The sequence below is a fragment of the Scedosporium apiospermum genome, assembly GCF_000732125.1.
Source record: "Scedosporium apiospermum strain IHEM 14462 chromosome Unknown SEQ_SAPIO_0088, whole genome shotgun sequence".
NCBI classification, from domain to species: domain Eukaryota; kingdom Fungi; phylum Ascomycota; class Sordariomycetes; order Microascales; family Microascaceae; genus Scedosporium; species Scedosporium apiospermum.
Window position 1 is genome coordinate 730,894 of NW_015971789.1, and position 20,460 is coordinate 751,353.

Below are 20,460 nucleotides of genomic sequence, written 5' to 3' on the forward strand. Positions count from 1 at the left end.
CCGGGGAAAACATGTGACTTTAAAAATAGTGTATCCTGACCCCGAAGATGGATGTGGTAATAATAATAATAATAGCGCAAAATGCAGCACGAAAACGCCGTAGCCCCCAGTAAACTTCGCTCATCGACCATTCAGTTCCCAGAGTTCGACTTCTTCCTACAATGCAATCGCGCCTCTTCGAGCTTGCCTCCTTGCCAAGTACACCTGACTACAGCAGAAGACTATGAAACCCTAAAGCACATCGCACGTCAGCGGACTCGACGGTTTGTCCAGGGAGGCCAAGGGCGGTCGCCGTAATTGCGGCAGGCATATGTTGCGGTGGAAACATACGAGGTAAACGAATATGGCAGCAGTGATTGTCGAGACAATGGCTGGTATCGCTTCGGAAGGAGGGTCGTTGATGCCCCCAACCACGGATTCATGGCCCGTTCGGAACAGGTGAGAAATTACGCCGAGAATGACGACAGCAAAGACTGATATTACGATGCTATTGAACGAAAAGGGGGTTAGCACTGGTGACAAAACACATCTTCGATCCCATATTCGCGAGGTGCTTCCAAAGGCGAGAGGGAAGAGAAGACTGGGTCGAGATCCTTAGGCTCTACGGCGGTGGTCTCTCGAACGTTGGGGGCTTACCAGTACCACGCCTGTCCTGGCGAGAACAAAAGAGGGCTGAACTTCATGGCGAATGGCGGTATTAGTCGAACGGTAGAGATGGAGAAGGGCAGCTCGATGGCCTCAATGTCACAATGTACAAACAATCAAGAGAGGAAGCTGACGCAACAACAGAGCTGTTGCTCTTTCCCGAGCACATAAATTATGTAAGATGTCTAGCACGTGATTATTATTGACAAGCTGCGACGCATGTGACTTCTGGATTCAACGCAATCTTCTGTCTCGTTTCCAGAACTTCGTATTAGAGGAGATCCCAAGCCGATCTCAACCACAGCGAAGGATTCTCAAGATCGAATACACTGATCCACTCCATCGCCAGGCTGTCTAGAACATGTACTTCTACTGATGTATTATAATACCGAGCTTGACCAGAGATGACTTGGAGATCTTGGATGTGGTCTAGTCTGACTAAGCAAATAGGACCCTCAATTTGGATTGTCATCGTGGTCCGCGTCATTACGTCTTCGCCCGTTTAAGCTTATTGCAACAAGAGGCAATCCTGGGCCAACCCAACCCCTTCTTCTTGAAACGAGCCAAACCTAAAAACAGCTTACACGGCGTCCATGACTGGGGGGTGAACTATGCATGCAAGGCATTCCCACCGTTTCTAAGGATCGTCGGTCTGCAAAATAAGCGCTGCACTGCCTCTTTTCTTTTGGACCCCTAAGAGTCAACCTGTGATAAGCTCAGGAGGTCAATGCCCCATGGCTGCGCTCAAGCCTCGGTGGATTCATAGACTCAATAATTAGAACTCGACTCGAAACGCCCGACTAGTTAAATCCTAAATTTAACAGCATTATCAATATGAATACGAGCACAAAGACCGCGTCGAGAAAATGGTGGCCAGAAACTCAAGCCGATTCAGCCGTCTCGTAAGCAGCACCATTGTTGATCTTGGGGGCTGATCGGGTCGTGGTGGATGGAGAGCTGCTGGAGACTGCACCCACGGCGGCCCCCAACTTTTTCAGCCGAACGCCGGGATATTTGTTGTATGGAAGTAATTCGACCACGCAGTTTACCGACACGATTGCGAACAAAGTTCCTACCAAATACCTCAGTACGTGAAGGGGAGTATACTGCAATAGGCATCCCATGCATTAAATGTCCCTCTTAGCCCAGGCGGCACTGCCCATTCTACTTTTAGACGCTTCAATGTTGATACTGGCTAACGATGTCCCGGACCGATTTGACCGGGCGCTGTTCGGCTCTCCAGCTTTCCCATTTCAATTGATGGTGGTACCCACCACCGGAACGTCGGCCACACCTCATCTCGCTGCAAGGCACGTCGCAGGTCACTAATCGTAAACGGAGTGTATGCGGGCTGGCGGTATCTCCACGCCGAGTTCTTGTATATATTGGGCTAATCAGGGCAGCAACGTAAACGTTTACGGCAATGACGTTAATAGGCATTGACTCACAAGTTACACACCAATCTACACTCACATGCCTCTTAGTAAATATAATCCCCAAATATAGCATTTTATGCTACGAATGTCGATGAGCCTAGGACCAACATCTACCAAATTAGTGCTTTCTAGTTCCGTTTTCTGGTGGGAAGCCTTCTTTGCCCTGGCTCATGTGGGACAGAGAATGCATGTCCCCGTGTGGTTTCCAAGGCAGGACGCCATTACCCGATGGAAAGGCTTGGGATTGAAAGAGATAAATTACATTTCTTATCCCCCACATCCTTGGATGTCGGTCGTCGATCACTCCTCTTAGCACTGCCGTGGAAAATCTTAATAGCCTATCATTATTGCGATATATGATCCTTGCAATTGGTTCATTGGTTTCCATGCTCCGAGGCATCCAAACACCAAGCAAGCACTAACACGAAGAAACTGACAGCTGGAGTGTCAGTGAGAGGGAAAGAAGCAGTCGGCACCTTTAAAATACAGCAGTCCTCCTCCCTTCCTTCCCTTTGTGTCATTTCCATCCTTCTTATTCCATCCGTCCCTGCCTCGACATCGGCCGTTGATCTCCAAACTCTCCTCATCGGCTTTCGACTCAGGCGCAGCCTCGTCTAATCTGGGAAATATCAGTCAATAAATCAATATGCGGTACCAATCACTTCTCGCATTGGCACTGGCAGCTATCGCTGTCGAAGCTCAGGAGACACCCGAAACTGGGGTAAGGTGAACATCAAGGTCACTGCTCACCCTGGATTACTGACTTCCCGCCTTCAATAGGAGCTTGGAGATGCCGTTGCCGTTCAGGATAACCCCAAGGGTGCCGTCTATACGGCGGAGTTCCCTGACAAGCCTTTCAGCCCCGTTAATATTGAAGGCAACGTGAAGGGGTCCGTTACCGCAAAGACTGTGGAGAGTGGTGTCGAGTTCCAGGTCAAGTTTGAAAACCTCCCTCAAGAAGGCGGTCCTTTTAGTATAGTCATCCCTACAAGTAACCTTCTCGCTCTGTCTCGGGATGCGCGTCACTAACAACCACGCCCTTTAGTGTACCATATCCACGTCGACCCTGTCCCGGAGGATGGAAACTGCACCAAGACACTCGCACACCTGGATCCATTCATCCGCGGCGAAGCCACGCCTTGCAACCCAGAAGCCCCAGCTACTTGCCAAGTTGGTGATCTCAGCGGCAAGCACGGCGCGGCCGAGTCAGGCACAACGTTCGAAGACACTTACGTTGATCCCTACGCCACTCTCAAGGAGGGTCTCGGAGCCTTCTTCGGTAACCGCAGCATTGTGCTCCACTTCGCGAACAAGACACGCATTACCTGCGCAAACTTCGCCCTTGTGAGTGGTGATGAAGGCGATGACAAGCCTGCGGACGAAGACGACGGCCACGGCCACAGCCACGACGATCAAGGAGATGAGAAGCCCGCTCCTACTGGAAGCAATTCGACGACGACCCGCCCTACACCCAGTGAACCACCTCTGGCAACAAACCTTCCCGAGGGCAGCGCGGCTGTGAGCAGCATCTCCCTAATTGCAGCTTTGGCCGCTGCACTCTTCGCGCTCTAAGCACAACCGGACGCAGTGTGACAAGGATTGATGGAAGGTCGTTGTCGAATCAAAAACTGAAGACAAGCTGAAAGCAAGGGGATTGGCAGCCAGGCGATGGAGCATTCTGTACGGTGTAGTTTAGTGACCAAATTAATGATCGACAAGAATCAATTCCTTTTATTGGACCACCCATCTCTCTCATCACATCCAGGGATCCTGCTTGAGATGGACAGCGTATTATTTGGCCGGGTGCCAAACTTCCCTTCTGCAAACTGTTGATCATTCAGCCCCCAAAAGTGAAATCACTAGAGATGAAGCCAGAAAGAAGAGAAAAAGAAAAGGAAGAGAAGAGAAGAGAACGTGGTCATCACCGGCCTCACGTCGCTTTTGACATGGAATCTTGCATACCCATGTTTGTCTGTATTGCTCAGACGAAATTCCTGATAGACAAGAAGTGCTTGGTTAATCGAATGAAGATTACCTCAATAATTCGATCCGGCGCTATTTTCTCAAGCAGACATCAATTGATTTGTGATGACGACAATTAATCGCTGAGACTTATAGTATGCCAGGTTCTCTCGGCCTAATATCTGTAGATCATAACCGGTATTGAGCATAGCATCACAGATTACCTGTGTAAGGCGTGGCAACTCCCTGCTATTCAATCCAGTCTGCGAAGTACAAGGAGTAGTATGCCGGGGGATCTTGGCCCAAGCATTCTCTCCTCCGAGCGACTGGGGTTGGGATCAAGGTCGGTCCGTTAACAGCTCGAGGCGACATCTTTGGGTATCTGAATTGCTCCGTGCGGGATAAGCTGCGGGCATCCCATGCCCCTGTTTGCCTCTCTTGCCGCTACCGTCAAGTCAGGTTGGATGAACAATTTACCTTCTCTGGTCAAGTGAGAGGAAACGCTGGTCAAGCAAGTGGACGTCAGGGGTCATACATGACTTTACCTTCCATCAATCGGTCGAAAACTGGCAACTCAAAAAGGACATTTGGAATTTGGCATTTGCAGAAGATTCTTCCAGGATATATATACAACGTCGAACTTAGTACCGGCTCTCCAAGTTGCTAGCCCAGGGATCATTCGCCGGATTACGGCGATCCCCAACTCCATATCAAGATCCAAGGCCCTAGCCGAAGCTCTGTCCGTAATTGTCGAAGCACTTGAGAACGCCGTTGTCATTGCCAATGACAGTGTCTATTTATAAGTGGAAAACGTCAGACATATACTGGTTCTGTTCTTCTTTCTTTCGTTTCTCTCTTCTTCCTACTTGTCGCCAGTACGCAAGGAACACAAGGGAAATGCAATTCGAAACTTACTCAGGTTAATAGATGTCCCAATGCGTTGGTCGCCATCCTTCTCCCGACACGAACAAGTCAAGTTGGTCCCCTGGACCGGGAGGTTGATGGTGATGTCACCAATTACTGGGTTCTCCGGATCAGAAACATTGGTCAAGTCATCAGCGACACAACTGTTACAGCTGCCCTGGAAGTTGCCCCTATAGTTAAACGGTCCCGTTAGTGAGGGACAAACAGCATCATGGGAGACTAGGCTCTTTGAGGTGTCTGCTGCTGGTCTTTGCGAGGAGGAGCGGGATTCAAAGGTGAGAAGCAGGAGCAGGTACGCAACCACGTACTTGGTTCGGGAAACCAGGACACCGTTCTCGTTTCCGATGCACTGGTTTAGGTCTATCCTGGACAGTATCTTCTCCTTCGATATGCTATCGCACCTCGCATACAGCCAAGGGGTACTGGTCGACGCAAACCACTGCCATGGGCCATCCTAATTAGCCGAGATCTCTGATTCTCATGTGGGAAACGCTTCCGTTATTGCAAAGCCCTCCGGTGCAGTAGACATTGCTGAACATCAAATGATCCACGAGAACTCGCACACGAAAGGAGAGAAGAAGGAAACTTACAGCTTGACTGCAAGAACTAAGGAAACCTTGGGCAGACACAACCCCGGAGAGGATGGCGATACCGCCAGCGGCGACGGTGTGTATCTTCATTGGAACGTTAAGGAAGAACTGGATATCGAGGTTATGTTCTGAACCACGCGGCGAGGGTCGTTACCGGGAAGTGGAGCACAACACCGAAGACAGTTGAGGCTGTCGTAAGGAGAGGCGAATAATTAGAGAGGTTTGTCAGAGTACGAAGGAAGAATTCTAGTACACGAAGGTCTGACGCTCGATCCTGGTTTTCCCTTTCCACCCCCGTTCTCTCCAAGGGATGGTGGCCGATGCCCTCCTTTAATACCCAGCCATCCGCCCCGCTGTCTATGGCCACGAACCGGGCGACTCTCCTGCATTTGCTAGCGAGCCTCAAAGGAGAAACATGGTGATAGGCAAATTCAGGGGCTAATATATATCCCGAAATTGGAGAAAACCTCAAGGTGGACGCGAAAGAGTCACGATGTGATTAGCGTCATGCCACCTACCTTTGTCCAGTTGACCCGGATATTGGGAGACGCCAAGCCCAGGTTTCGATCTGATGGCTGCGCAAAGCTCCAGCACTTGGTTGAATCCGCAAACCTCCGCTCCGGGCCCCAGATTTGTTTGAGCATGCGGGTCTTCGTTTAGATTATCTTCACCGCACCCAGATCGCAATATCCATATACCTTTCTTGAGAGGGGACACGTTCTATTCTTTCTCCTAGGTATTGTGACTGGTCGCTGGGATAGATCTCTCTCCCTTGCCCACAGCATTCCTGCCTGACGAGAACAGTCTCATTAGGCTGACAAGTGCAAGATGAAGCCAACGTGATTCGGTTTACAACATAATGATATCGGATCAGATACTTTTCGGCCCTCGCCAAAATCTGCTCCTTGGGAGAAGACAGATTCGCCCCCTCCCTGGCATTCTGCGCACTTCGTTTGGGTCCTGGCTCTAGAATTGCCACTTTTGCATTTATCCGCCCCTTAGAAGAAGAACGGCTCTGGTCTCGATAGCACGTAAAATTAAAACTAGAAGATACACCGGGCAGGGCACCTTGGGGGCGAGAACCTGCTGGCCGGGGCGGTGGCGGTACACTCGCCGGTTGCGCAGAATCAGGATGTTGGAGACCATCAAGAGAGAGGCGGAACGAATGCAGGAGGGAAGACGATATACAGCGAGAAGCACTCGCCCTAAAAATGTGTTCCTAATAATAGATCAGTAATATATAAAATTATTGGATGCGACGTCCAGAAGTAGAAAAACTTCATATGCTATGGTGAGGCCAATGGCAGAGAGTACTCGACTGGAAGTAATATAAGATACGAATGATCCAAAGAGGACGGTCCCGGCCGGATATGAGGATGTTATGCCAATATATCCGTCCGCTTTCTGACCTGTAATTCGCCTCGATCCCATCGGTTGACGTGCCAATTCCCTCAAGCGCGTCGCTGAGCACCACTCACAAGTGCTGGTGTCGTCACCTGAATATTAAGATAAGGGGGGGAGCAATTGGCCTTGATGTCTTCGGCGTATCTTTGAAGACCTCGTCAGCTTTGGCAAAGTTCGGTTTCCCGGAATAGAATGAGCCAATCTTTCGAGAGTATATCCGATCCGTGATGTCCCTTGAGAAATCTGTAGAGACTCGAGCCTGCGGCAAGCTGAATGCAACTGCCCACCAACAGATGTCGGAGTTCTGGGAAATAGGGAATAGGTTTTACAGAAATATTGAAGATAGCCAACCAAGGGGATGGGCTGGAAGGAGGTGGAGAGCTCCGGCGATATGTGGCCGGTTCTCTTGGGACAGCCTAAATCCGTCGCGCCAGCGACATGATGCGCAGGGTTCTAGGGGGCGGTGTCCCTCGTTCCTCTGTAGGTCCTGTGGTTCGGATGCTCGGCTGCGGCAAATTCTATCTTAAGCCTAGAAGAGACTTCCAAATAACAAAGGGGCCACAGCATCGGTGATGATAGGGAACGGAACTCATCTATTCGACAGGGCCTAGCATTCATCTTTGTTTCCTGGTTTCGGAATGTGAACAGGCAACCTTGGATTATACTACTTCATCCTCCGGTTAGCTGGAAGCAGAATTTGGAGACAATGGATATTAAATAAATCTCTTTCGAAGATGGGTGATGGCAGGGTTGAGTTCTAATTCACGATGGCTTGTTCCTATGTGGTGACATTCCACATGTTGAACGAATGGCGCCGAAGATCCTGTGCTTGGTTTCCAGTTTATATTCCTTTTGTTTTTTTTTCTGTTAGAAATTCATCTCTTCTAGAGCCGGGAAAGACGAGGCCGCTGAGATTGATCAGACCATAGTCCGACTCACCTCCCCATTTCGACCGTACGATAGCACCGAACATACCTAGAGGATGATATTATCAAAATCTGCCACTAATCAAACTAGATGAATGCCCCCTCGTCCGTTCACTAACACCCCGATGCCTAGTTTCCCACCCATTGACCGTACACGAACCGCAGCTCCAGGCAGGGCTCCGGAACTTCGGGGCCGTGAAGCATGACCCGGTGTGCTTCAAGAAATCGTTAGGGTTGACTTCTACGTCCGGTAGGCGGCAGTCTGGAGCTAGCGGAAACTGGTATTGAATCGGAGAGAGTCAACTGCCTATCGATGACCTGAAGTCAGAGGTTCCATTGGTAATCGAGGGTCGCAGGCACTATCCACTACTCGAGAAGCCCATTCCGATATTCGTATACCTGAAGGGCACTACAGAGAAGGATTGTGAGAGCCGCTTCGCCCTGTGTCGAGGAGGGCTCGGGACCAAATCCAGGCTCTCCTGTGGAGCATTTCTGGGTCTATGATGGAGAGAACAAAACTACTAGGCAACCAGTGGATATCTCTCATTTCATTCCTATCCACCTATTGTTTCGAAACACCCCCCGAAGTAAACACTATAAACTATATTCAAGGTAATATTTGCTTCCTGGAAGCAATATAATCACCACTAGGGAATGATTCTTTACCAACGACACCAGATCAGGAGAAAGCGACGGCCACCTTACCAAAATCCGAACTCAGAATGGCGTATTGATGCAGACTCACGCCTGCGAAGTACTCCGTAGCTCGGTTCTCACCGCCGTGGTAGTTGCTCCGGTAATTCCGGGCCCCGCCCCGAGGAGATCACAGCTGAGACATGGCGGGACTAGGTCTGTCTAGAGGAGCAATATCGTTGTGTTAGTCTCTTTTCTTTGCCAACAAGAGCAACTGATGTTAGTAGAGCCTGTGGGTACTCTGCATTAGTGCCATTAGAAAAGACATTTGGCATAGCGTCTTCTCCGCCAACAGCTGCATGGCGACGCCTTCGTCTGTCGCTTTTTTCTTTTCTTTTCGCCCCGCCGCGGCAACGAGCGCACTAGGCATCTGCGGCTGCGAAAGGTGTCTTCCATAGCACGACTCATCTGTCGGATTAATCCGAAGAAAGTCTTTCGAGAAGTACCTTATCAATCAGTCCAATCATATGATGAGAGTTATCACCTCCTGAGACTTGTCTACATCATGAGGTGGCTTGGAAGCTGGGACAAAACGTGAGGCCACGCGGAACGGCCGTGGTTCCTCCTACTGGAGGTATTCACAGATTGAAGCTATCGATCGTTGGAGCTAGTTTGAGCTTGAGAGCTCTTTCCTTGGAAGGCACTCGAGACATGGATGTGCCTTGCTCAGTCTCTCACGCTAGGATCTAACTCCCGTGTTGGGATTTCTGGGGGTGACGACAAGCCTTGCACCACGTCTGGCTACATGCAGCGTAGTTCCACGTTGTCTTTGACCAACCTAAATACGTATTAGTTCCACGCTGGAAATCGAAGATCATTAGACCTAAGTGGGATATTAGCATGTCAACACATCAGAAAGCCCAATGGTGTGCTGGGAAATGGGGCCCTTCATTCAACATGAAGCTCCTGGTATTGATTAATTGGCATCGACGGGGTCTCAACATGATAGTGAGCAACGCAACCTGGGAGTCTTCTAGACATTATAGGGGAGGTTTCACTTCTTCTGGCTACACGAGCGGACTCCAATATACTCCATGGCTTCACGCCCAGTCAGTTAGTATAATCTCGGTCTATAATTCGGAGATGATGCATGATGAAGCAATCGGGAGATCAATACCCTCGAAAGAAGGTTACGCTCACCGCGTGAGCCAAGGCGCTATTGACTGGGCCATTGGAGACATTAATAGCGCTTGAGGGCCAGGGAAAATGACCTGTCTGGCATCAAGGGCAACTATCCCGTCCTATGACGTAAAGCGGGGGAGTGAGCTGAGCTTATTACTCCTTCGAGGAGCTAAAATAAGGAGAGAAGGATCCTCACAACGCGGTCTAGAGCTGAGGTCCTCTCCCCTTGGTCTACATAGCCTAGGGGTTGTTGATTTTAGCTTTGGGCTAATATTGATGATAGGGGCTCAGAGAAGACGGGACACTTCTGGCTGGGAGAGTAAACTGTAACGGACGGATCTGTTCCACGCTAGTGGGCCGGGCGACTTGGGTTGCGGGTACTAGACGGCAGTGCCACTCTCTCGGGATGAGGCCAAAGTTTATTGCGGAGAGGTAACCAATCTCCAGGCGAGCACGTACTTAAATGCCGAGTCGATGTGATAAACTCTATTGGAACATCGATCCATGTTGAGTCTCGAGTAGGCCTCACCATATTGTGCCGCATGGGACTCCCACAGGATGTAAGTCTCCCTAGTCAGCCGAAATCCATTAGTATCTATATGTTAAGTAGGCGAACTAGCCTTTAGTTCGCCAAGGGACGCTTCGTACATGCCACCGGGTTTTCTCAAGTCTCCATCATGGAGTGGTAGCAGGTGCTTTCGTACCCCATACCGGTTCGGTCCCCAACCATATTCCAACCCTAACCTCCGTTTAGCATCGAGTGAAGAATGGATATATGTATATGATGGACGGGTCGGGATATCGGAGGATCGAATGTCCATCGCTCTATAATGGCCTTCGAAGCCCAACGGCCACCAGTCGGCAGGTTGTCCTAGCCACAGACTTCAGCAATGGTATATCAAGAACTTATCGGGTCGTGCTCATGGTATAACTTCACGTCGAGATTAAGATAAGTAGCAATAGACCTGGTATGAATGGAATTTCGTCGTTGCAGGACGGTCCCGCTATGAGAAGGGTGGGATATTCAACACACAGGCTAGCTCAGCGTTAGTCCATATCAACTGGGGTCATTTACATGATCGGACTTACTACATATTACAAGGCCGGGCCTCATCGTCGTTGGTCAGACATGGGTCCGACAGAGCCGACCCCTTTCATGTGATCAGGGTTTAGCTGAGGGGATATGTGCAGGCAGGGAAGCAAGCAGCCAGCGGCCAGTGTGATTTGACTACTTAGCAGCGAGGCAAACAGTGGGTGCAAGATCTGACTCGCCTCTTTGTCCTATGTCGAAGCAAGCTGATGGTATTCGCAGACGTATACATCCAAAGGAAGGCCCCACCAATCGTAGTCGTACTCATTATCTTCACTGGTAATCGCACTTCAATCCTCCCACGGAGGATAAATGAGGACGATCGGACTAACGACTGAAGTCGAGATGTTATTAGTCAAGTTGTACTGGAGATGTCGAGATAGGATGTGGTCGCTAGAAGTTACTTTGTCCACGCACATTTCCACCAATAGTCCTGGCTGGCATCTCCATTAACACGGTCGGTAGATGGTTGTTTCTGGACACTGCAAGTATATTGAAGCAGACTTTGGATAGATGAGATCGAGGAAAGAGCTACTTGTGATGTAATAAGTATAAGTGTTGTCTGTTGTCCGTGGATTGTTTGGTGTCTCTGGTCGAACTTGGCCCACGACTGCACTCTGACTGCCCGTTTCCTATGGCTACGGGACACAATGTTATCGATCGTTCTCCTCCCAAGTGTGTACGAGGTAGAAGGACGAAAAGAAGGCATAACGGCGGCCCAGTATGGATTCGGGAATTAGGAAAGAAAGTAGAGAATGGTGAGAGGTGAGAGCATTCCCTCCTGCCATCTGTTCCACCTGGAGGATCCCACGGGCCGATCACCGAATTTCCCAGATATGTGGCTCTGCAGGCCGAGAAAACAGACCCCAAGATAATAAGGAAATATTCTGGCTAAACTGCAAGGGCCTGGTATCAATTAGAGCATCATGATACGAAGACGAATTCATTCTGACGACCTCGTAGCGGCGGGGACACCCACATTGCATCCTTGATGCCGCGCAGTTAAAGGCTGTGCCTGGGATCTCCCGAAGAGGGGAGGTGCTGTTCAAAGCTACTTGCTTGAGCGCCTCTCGACAAATGCAGATTCTGACAAGAAAATATTGAAATCTCGATTCAGAATTGCATTAATTCAGACGCAAGGTCCAAGTATGAATCTATGGGTCGTTCCGAGACGGTTGTTGTGGACCTCAGCAGATGGCTGCACCTTTGATGCATTGTCGTGCACGAGTAGCATTGAGAAATGGGATGAAGGACAAGGACAACCCATGTTATCGATCAATGGAACGGCCTCTTTTTCTTTTATTTGTTCTTTCTTTTATTTCTTTTCTTTCTTGTGTGTGTGTGTGTGCGCTTGGTGGCCCCCCAATCCAATTTTTTTTTTTTTTTTTTTTTTTTTTCTTTCTCTCTTGTCGTGGAATCATTGTCGCCCGGTAGGACTTTTGGAAATTTCAAGGCCTTCTCGTTTTTCAAGTTGCATCGCATCCAATCTTATCGAGATCCCTGTTTGCCCGCGCCTAGCTCTGTTACTATTGTAACCTTGGCCGGTTCCATCCAGGCAAAGGGTCACTTTTAGGATTGTCCGAGAACGTGGCGGGTTCCAAAGTAGCCTCCACCACCCACAAGAAAGGAGCCTCGATATTTACATTCAGTGTGAGGCACATCCCACGGGGAGCAATAGCCTTAACGTCCAGGGCGGATGGGAAATGTTATTATCTGTCGAAGGATGACGACTGCGCGCCCTGCCTATTTGAAACAATGCTACCCTACGAGGTTCCATCACTGACGAGAGGGCGCTGTCCAGCAGCCAAAGTAAGGTGGTATTGCTGAATGGATGGTTTGTTCGAGATGACGCTTGAGCCCATGCGCAGGGGACCAGAAAGAAGGAGAAAAAAAGAAAATTGCGAAAAGCAAAAAAAACCTCGGTCTCGCGGGAGGAACACTACGAAGTACTCCGACTTGGGGGGAGTGAAAACCTAATTCGATACACTTAGCGCCGGAGTTGATACGGCTCTCCAGGACAAGTTAAGAAATAAAAACCGGCTTTAGGTTAAAAAAGGGATATTGGTACCGAGTCGCGAGTGATGTTAGTGCTTTCCTGTCGAAAGCTCCTTGGACTGAGGTAGTATTACCCTTGGCGTGTTATTCGACTCTGATGTTTCCCTAAAGACCCTAGGTTGGAGCCTCACGGGCCGAACCACACCTCAAACATCAATAGGCAGGGCTGGTCCAGCAGACGCCAATCATCGAAGGGCAGGAGGAATCAAAATAACACGATTGAGATGGAGGGTTAGTCGGTTACATGGTGCGAACTGGGCATCCACGCTCCGTCGTGCGTCCCAATTGGCGGAAGGCTGTGCAGTCCATCTTAATATCTCCCACATAAGAGTTAATAAGTCTTCAAGAGCCTCTTGTGGAGCGTCTACGGTTCGGCCGGGTTGCAGTTCCCAAAGGTGCACGTATTCGGGGCACATGTGATATAGGGGTGTAAGGAAACGACCACAACACCACCACGAACGGGGAAGATAATCCGGCAATAGCAGACATACAAAAGTAATAATGGTGTTGATATGATGGTAGGACGAAACCGACTGTGCTCAATATACCGGTCGGCTCAGGCACACCAACGACCCATATTGCACGTGGCTCGAGGTCTTCTGTATGCAAGCCAGATCTATCCAGGCAAGCACATCTACTCCGTAAAGGATGTCGGTCGGAGTGGGATCAATTGATGGCGGCTCGTCAGGCGAGATGTACCTTGCATGTTGCCGATTGCCATGACGGGGAGATTTCCGGCGGCAGGACAAGACCCGTGAATAAACTCCGTGGTGCGCCCGCCGTTCCGGTAATGGGGTCTTCTGCTCTCCGAAGTGAAGAAGTGATAAAAATTAAGAGCGAAAAGGGAGAAAAAATAATAATAAATAATACATAATAAATAAATAAATAATGATTCGAGGATCCCATTTCGACTCCACTAAGACACCAATCTATCTATGGTAGTTCCGCGACAGGGACAACGGATCGCGTCGGGATCGAAGGGGAACAGAGGCTCGCCGAGGAAATCTCGTTCTGATGCGCAGAGCACTGACAGTCTGTGGATTCACTTGTAAGAGAGGCCAACGGGTTCGCCGAAACTCTGGTCGGCGTGAGAGGGGGAAAAATACGAGAGAGCTGAAGGTGAACGAGTCAGTGCCAGGGAAGAATATGCGCACAGGCACTTCCGTTAGAATCAAGGTTATTGATCAGTTGATGTGTTCCAGAAATTCTGGGTTTTTCTTTTTCCCCCCATCGCCCCCTAAAACATTCGAGAACATACAACGTCGTCCAACGTCTGATCAGGTCTGGGAGGTTGTGATTCATTTAGAGTGTGATCGGCGGCGGCGCCAGCGTACTTGAGCGTACTTCTGGCCTCAGGTATTCAAAATTTCGATGTGTTGGCAAAGGTATCATTGATCTTTTTGGGGTAAGTGGTCCGGCTTGCAGGGCCAACTTTCCGAAATGCGGGGCCAGTAAGAACTTGGAGCGTGAAGTCGGGGTGGCTGGGTTCAAATGTTGGAGAATTCATGTGTAATTTGAGCTGCTGATTTTGGGCAGGGCAACGAGTACCGAGGTACGAAGTACACGAGTACAATTCTACTTGATGTATCATGGGCTGGTGGCTGTTTCCGATTGATCTCGATTGCGTCTTCAAGACGCAAGATTGGTAGCAAGATAAAAGAAAGGAAACCAAATAGGAGAAGGGGGAAAAAGAAAAAAAAAGAATAAAAATAAAAACAAACAAAACAAAATAAATGGTTTGAAAAGGAAAGGAGGGACGGGAAAAGTACTTGCCAGGCAAGGTCCATCGCCAACCACGGGATGCCCAAGAAAATTAATTGGAAAGAATAATAATGGCATCAACAATGTATAACAACGAAGGCAACTGATCGATTGTGACCCTTAACCTGTGCTCTCGCTCGGAGCTGTCAGTCGCACAATCCGACACCGTAGTGGTGTTTGCAGCCACGGGCGTTTGACTGTCAATTCACGATAGTTCCTTACCGCCGCACCTGTTGCTAGACGGTTCCTACCGAGACAAGCACATCAATCCGCGATCTTCAATCCGTTGCATGAACAGATCTAGTTCATCCTATCTTTTGCTTCTCTTCCCTCCACAGGCGTCTCGTCTCCTTCGGGCTCTCCATGAGAGATCTGTCGCCATGGTGCGTTCTTCTACAGCTTCTAGATTATTACGCCCTTGGGTAAGGCCTTGAAGATCATACGGACTGCCCGCGACCCCTTGGGTTAAAAAGTGAAATTGCCTCTTATTTCAAGGAGGCCAAGATCGACGGTTTGCATGCAAGGAAAATTGGGCAAGACATCAGAAAGCATCTTCTCCTGATGGCCATCATCTCATGCTCTCGACGTCAGTCTATTAAGGATCTTGATCTGAGTGGTCTCCCTGACGCACTTCGCCCGAGTTCCGTTCTGGGAGCGCCGCAGATGGTTCTCTGATTGCTTCCTAACCGAGACTGGACTGGCAATGGCCGCGATTGAACATCGTGGCTTCGAAAATGCGATGGTCAAGGCTAGCAATAATATTCAATTGGCTGGTTGTGGACAACCCTTGAAAATACACAAGTATGCAATCTCTGGCCGTCCTTTCCTATCATCTTGGCGGTGATCGCCCGTCAAGTTCCGTTGCAGCGTTGCATGTCCAGGCAGAGGGAGACTTGTTGAGCAGGATTGATCAAATCCGTCTCACTCACAACCGCCACCGTAACCAAGCAGCTGGAACAACCCACAGCCGGTATCAGCCCAAACCCGACAACTGCATCAAATGTTCGAAGTATATTATACCTTATACACCGATGTGGATATCAGACGATGGAGCATCATCGATGGCAGGCTACGGATGATTTGTGACACCGGGGCTGTCTTCCAACATCCAGTCCCTGCGAGAATGGTGCACATCACGGCACTGTGTAAACGGGGGAACAGACCTAGGTGGGCGTTGAATACAGCTCCTGTCCATTTATTTCATACATCTGCCGGAACTCCATGGATGCCATCCGTCGGGCATTTGATCAATGTAGTCTTACTTGGTATCATTAAGATTGATTCATCAAATCGAGGCCGGACGAATAGCAAGCTACCCCGCTAAGGGGACAGGTTTTGGCTAAGCTCTGGGCCTGCAGATGGGCACCAGAGCCTTTATCCTCCAAACGGGATAGCAAAGGACAAACTCAGACAATGTCCGTCTAAGGGGTGGGTAAGCTGGTCTGGTCGATTCAACCTGCCCATTCGCTCGGTGGTATCTCCTTACAGGCACCAATGGTTAGCACTTCGTACTCGCTCGGTAGTACAATACTACATGTAGTATCACATCCCCCCACCACACCACACACCCGAAGTGACCAGCCAACAATTGAACGGATTGTTTCCCTCGGATGCCGGTGCGATTATTTTTTTTTTTGTGTGTGTGTGTGTGTGTGGTGCTGGGTGTACGCTGTCTCTAAGGACACATAAAGCCAGGCACATATACTCCTCCCAAGCACTTTCGTCTTCGTGGGGAGGGGCAGAAATAAAGAGATCACTATATGTCCCGCCGCAATGAAGTAGGTTGGCCCGGACAGCCTGGCGCGTACGCTGTCCCAGTGTTCTATACCAGCCGCGTAATTGCCTGTAGCTTGAGGTCTAGGAAAGAGGAAATCATCAGTCATTGCGCCTACCGAAAGTACCATCCCCAACGACACTGACAACAGCAGTAACGTCAACGACCAACGACATCGTCATGTCCTTTATAATTATTAGAAGTAGATTATATTATAATGAGGATACAGAAGGGGCTGTGGCTTGATAAATAATTCATTCTAGTCAGAGAAAGCCAGTTGCTGGCGGACAGTACTGTATCGTAGTGTGCTGGTCGAAGGGAACTGAGACCTTTGGACATATCATTTGACACTATCACGACGAGTATCGACCAAACCCAAGTACCAAGCACGAAGTAAGGTTGGGAAGCAATTGAGCTCTGCGATCTGGTTTTTCAATGGGACACGCCGGGGTGTGCGCAAGAAAGACAATTGGACCCAGAGGGGCGTGGGGAAAAGCAGGTCCAGGTACGAAGTACCCCTGGCAAGATCGAGGCAAACGTCAACCACTGCTCGCAATCATTACTCTTGTGGAACTGACTGTCTTCGTACTCTAATATACATAGTAGGAAGGCTTAGCTTTTCTACTGCTTGTTGTTTGGTATACCAATGCCAGCCGACAACTTGGTCCAGCTATTGGAGGGCGTTTTTTTTTTTTTTTTGCTTCGTATTATCCAGCGGGAAGAACGGTGCTCGCTGTCCTTCATCCCAAGTAGTGGAGACGCTCGGGCTCGGCCCTGGCCGGGATCTCCAATACCACTTGCGCATTTTCACGCAAAGATAAACTTTGCAAAGTTTGGGCTGGAGGGATCTGCACGGGGCCCTGCGAAAATTGCAAGTGCAAGGGTGTTAAGTCCTCCACCGTCTTTGAGGTTGGCCCTGACCTCCACACACTCGGTGCGATCTGTACTTCGTACTTCGTAAGTCCTCGACCCACGTTCTAAAAAGTATGAAGTACTTCGTACAAGGGCAATTGCCAGCCATGGTAGCTCATATTGAGGGGTGCCAACACCAGCAGAAGTACCGAGATCTGGAAATGCCAACAGTGCAATTAGAGTCCGAAGGTGCGCCCAATTACAAGCTGTAGAGTAGAGAACGCGATGAAACTGGCTGCAATGGTGAGATGCAGCATGCGCCGATCAAAGCGCCGTAAGGGCAATGCCACGACCCATTCCTCCAACCAAACTGGTCTGACTGCCCCTGATGCCTTGGCCTCGAACTCGATAGGACCAGAGACAAGTCAAGAAATAATTCTATGCATTGCTCGACTTCTTCGACTCGCCGTTTCTGGTGTGGTCCTGGAAGATACGTCTGAGTACCAAGAACTGCGAGTATAAACGAGAATAAGACGCCAACTTCTCGAGCAATAAGTTCGCCATGCACTTGTAATAGAGACTCTTGGAGATACCGACAGTCTAAGGTTGACCCTTAAGCTCTCTTGAACCTACCTCGGCACATCCCTGCATACCCAAAGAAGACCTGGCCTCTTTTCCCGCCCAAGCTGGAGGTTTTTAAATAAGGCCAGATAGAGGTATTGGTCAATGGCAGGAAACTCACTCGTCTGTAATCCACTAGCACACATTGAGGTGTATGAGTATCATCCGCCCCTAGTACGTGAGTAACAGGGTCAGCTAATGCTGTTCACCAGAACTGATAGCTGTTTAAGAGACGGGAGTGTAGCTAACGACAGTATTGAAGCTCCGCCCAGCCTCAAATTCCAGGTACAAATCTCGGCGTAATGGGGTGATAAGATGAAACAGAAATAATATCTCTAGTCAGGTCTTTTCGCTCAAGACGTGCTTGCAAACACAGAGGCTATAATGAAGGAAGAATGGGTGATATCAGAATAGGCACGGAGTAATATATATCGCATTCTTCAATCTCGAAGGAAACGGAAACATGATGGCTCTCGCAAGAGACCGAAATCAACAAGTCCGGGAGGACCAAAGGGCGACGCATTTTCATGCTTTGTGTACAATAGTAAGGACTGGGTCGCTCTGGTTGGGGGTGACGAGACAGACTTGTAAGATCGAAGATCAATGATGCTATCACTTACTGAGCAGCGAGCACATAACCACTACGAGACGGGATACTCCGCCGTCACACTCCGCTCCCTTTCAAGGAATCTCCGGCCCAGCTTTTTTTCTCATTCTTCCTTTTTTTTTTCCTTTTTTCTTTAGAGGGGGAGGGGGGCTGGTCAGACCCCGTCTCGTCGACAGGGTTCATGACGGACTGATCTGGGGTGTGGTCCCGGGTCCCAGAAGGTGGGTGGGAAGGTGGGAAGGTGGGAATCGGCGCGGGCATGGGCGAACCCTAATGCCTGTTGCATATCGAAATCGGTTAATCTTCTAGACTGACGGGGTTAGTTCTATTGCAAAGGGTGGTCATGGAAGCAATGGAAGAAAATCCCCCTTGGCCTTCCGAACAGCTATCGCGTTTCATCTTTGAGCTGCATGTGGTCAGGTCCTAAGTGGCCCAAAATAGACGTTCCCCGTGTCAATTGGCAACCAGTCGACATGATAGCCGTCGAGCATCCGTTCCTGCCATTTTTGCCAGTATTGGTAGGTTATTGGCTTTATGTCAAAGCCAGAATGGCAGAACCATTTTATTAATTTCTGATTCCACTTTTTATTCTCTTTGTTTTGCCTCTGCGCATCTTCTTCTTGTACTTGTCATTTGCCGTTGTGATCCTACAAGTCTGGGTATTAATCCCCCTCATCACTTCGTACCTCGAACCTTCCTACTTTCACTCTCCAGGTCCTCCTTCCTCTTACTCGCTCACTCGCTCTTTCTCACTGCTCTGCTGCTCACTGCCTCGTTCTTTCCTCGTACTTCTTCTTCTTCTTCTCTTCTTCTTCCGTTCAGGAACGTAGTTCAGTCGCTTCCTCTTAATACTACCCACGTTCCTGCCGGACCTGATTGACAAGAAGGCACTCGGAAAGAAAGACCGATTCCGTCGTTTCCCTGGTCGCTGTCCTCGCCCTCGCCCTCGCCTACTCGCTGCCTGCCTGACCTGGTCCTTCTTGTTCTTTACCCGCCGTCCATCGTTCAATCGTCAAATGTTTCTTTCGCCCTCGAACAACAATCAGACTTACAAGTACAGGCAATAATATAGGTGAAGAAGCATTAGAGCCGACGAGGAAACACAGCCTGCCTCGATAAAAAAAAGAAAAAAGGAAAAAAGAAATAACCAACCACATAATAATACCAGCACCGCCCTGGTTTTCGTTCCTTCGGACAAATCCTCTTTGGGCTACCGCGAACCCGTCCCAACATCAATCACCATACACTCGCCCGAACTTACTTGCCGGCTCTCGAGGTTTCTCCGGCGGTTCGTATCTACAGCGCGGCATTTGCGCTATAAGGTACCCCATCCCAGTTATTGATACCTTCATATTGCTTCCCATGCTTTCCTGCTCCCGCCGCTACGACGCGTCTGCCCCCAGATACTATACTATATCATTGCCAATTGTATATTCTCACTTGTTGGCACCTCATCTTGCCCGTGTGAGCACAGCCTACCTCTTCCTCAATCCTTCTCCTTTGTTCCTGGCTCCCACACTCCCTGTCCTATTCCCAACTTGTTCGACCTTCAAGCGAAGTGCGCTTGATTTGATGCCCTTGATCCACCAATACCCACGACTCGCAAGCCAAGTCTTGGAAGGGGACAGGGCCTGGACTAGACTGCAGAGCGCAAGAATCCTCCCATTCGGGCTAAGGAATAGACGCGAACCTCGAGTCGAATCCACGCGTCGTCGAAGCCATCCGATCTAGAGCCGCAGTGGCTTTCATAAAATTGTGCCCTTTCCTGGACTTGGTCTTCCCTGGGTTCTTGTTGTTGCGTACTAGCGGTACGTCCTTGCACTTGCTTCGGTGGCGCAACCAGAATCCCTGAACCACATAGGGACCGTTGCTGGTTTCTCGCGCTCCTACATATTTGGTAGCCTGCCGGGTTTTGTCTGCGTGGTTTCTCGCTGGCCAAACGGGCTCATCCCCCCCACCTCATCGCCTCCCTCCTCCGCCAGCGCCGTCACCTGCACG

General features: G+C 49.6%; 3 protein-coding genes across 3 annotated transcripts; 1 reads left to right on the forward strand and 2 right to left on the reverse strand.

The window, feature by feature from the left end:
* Window positions 1–231: 231 nt before the first annotated feature.
* SAPIO_CDS3211 (uncharacterized protein) lies at window positions 232–683 on the reverse strand (the record flags this gene model as incomplete). Its single annotated transcript, XM_016786057.1, has 2 exons — window positions 232–487; window positions 637–683. The coding sequence occupies 2 exons, from the start codon at window positions 681–683 to the stop codon at window positions 232–234; spliced, it is 303 nt and encodes a 100-aa protein (XP_016644063.1).
* A 2,044-nt stretch (window positions 684–2,727) lies between these two features.
* SAPIO_CDS3212 (Cytosolic cu zn superoxide dismutase) lies at window positions 2,728–3,653 on the forward strand (the record flags this gene model as incomplete). The annotated part of the gene is made up of 3 exons (XM_016786058.1): window positions 2,728–2,802; window positions 2,862–3,054; window positions 3,127–3,653. 3 exons carry the CDS (start codon window positions 2,728–2,730, stop codon window positions 3,651–3,653), a joined length of 795 nt encoding a protein of 264 aa, XP_016644064.1.
* A 1,115-nt stretch (window positions 3,654–4,768) lies between these two features.
* Window positions 4,769–6,201, reverse strand: SAPIO_CDS3213 (uncharacterized protein; the record flags this gene model as incomplete). The annotated part of the gene is made up of 4 exons (XM_016786059.1): window positions 4,769–4,836; window positions 4,959–5,406; window positions 5,558–5,665; window positions 6,076–6,201. The coding sequence occupies 4 exons, from the start codon at window positions 6,199–6,201 to the stop codon at window positions 4,769–4,771; spliced, it is 750 nt and encodes a 249-aa protein (XP_016644065.1).
* Window positions 6,202–20,460: the final 14,259 nt, after the last annotated feature.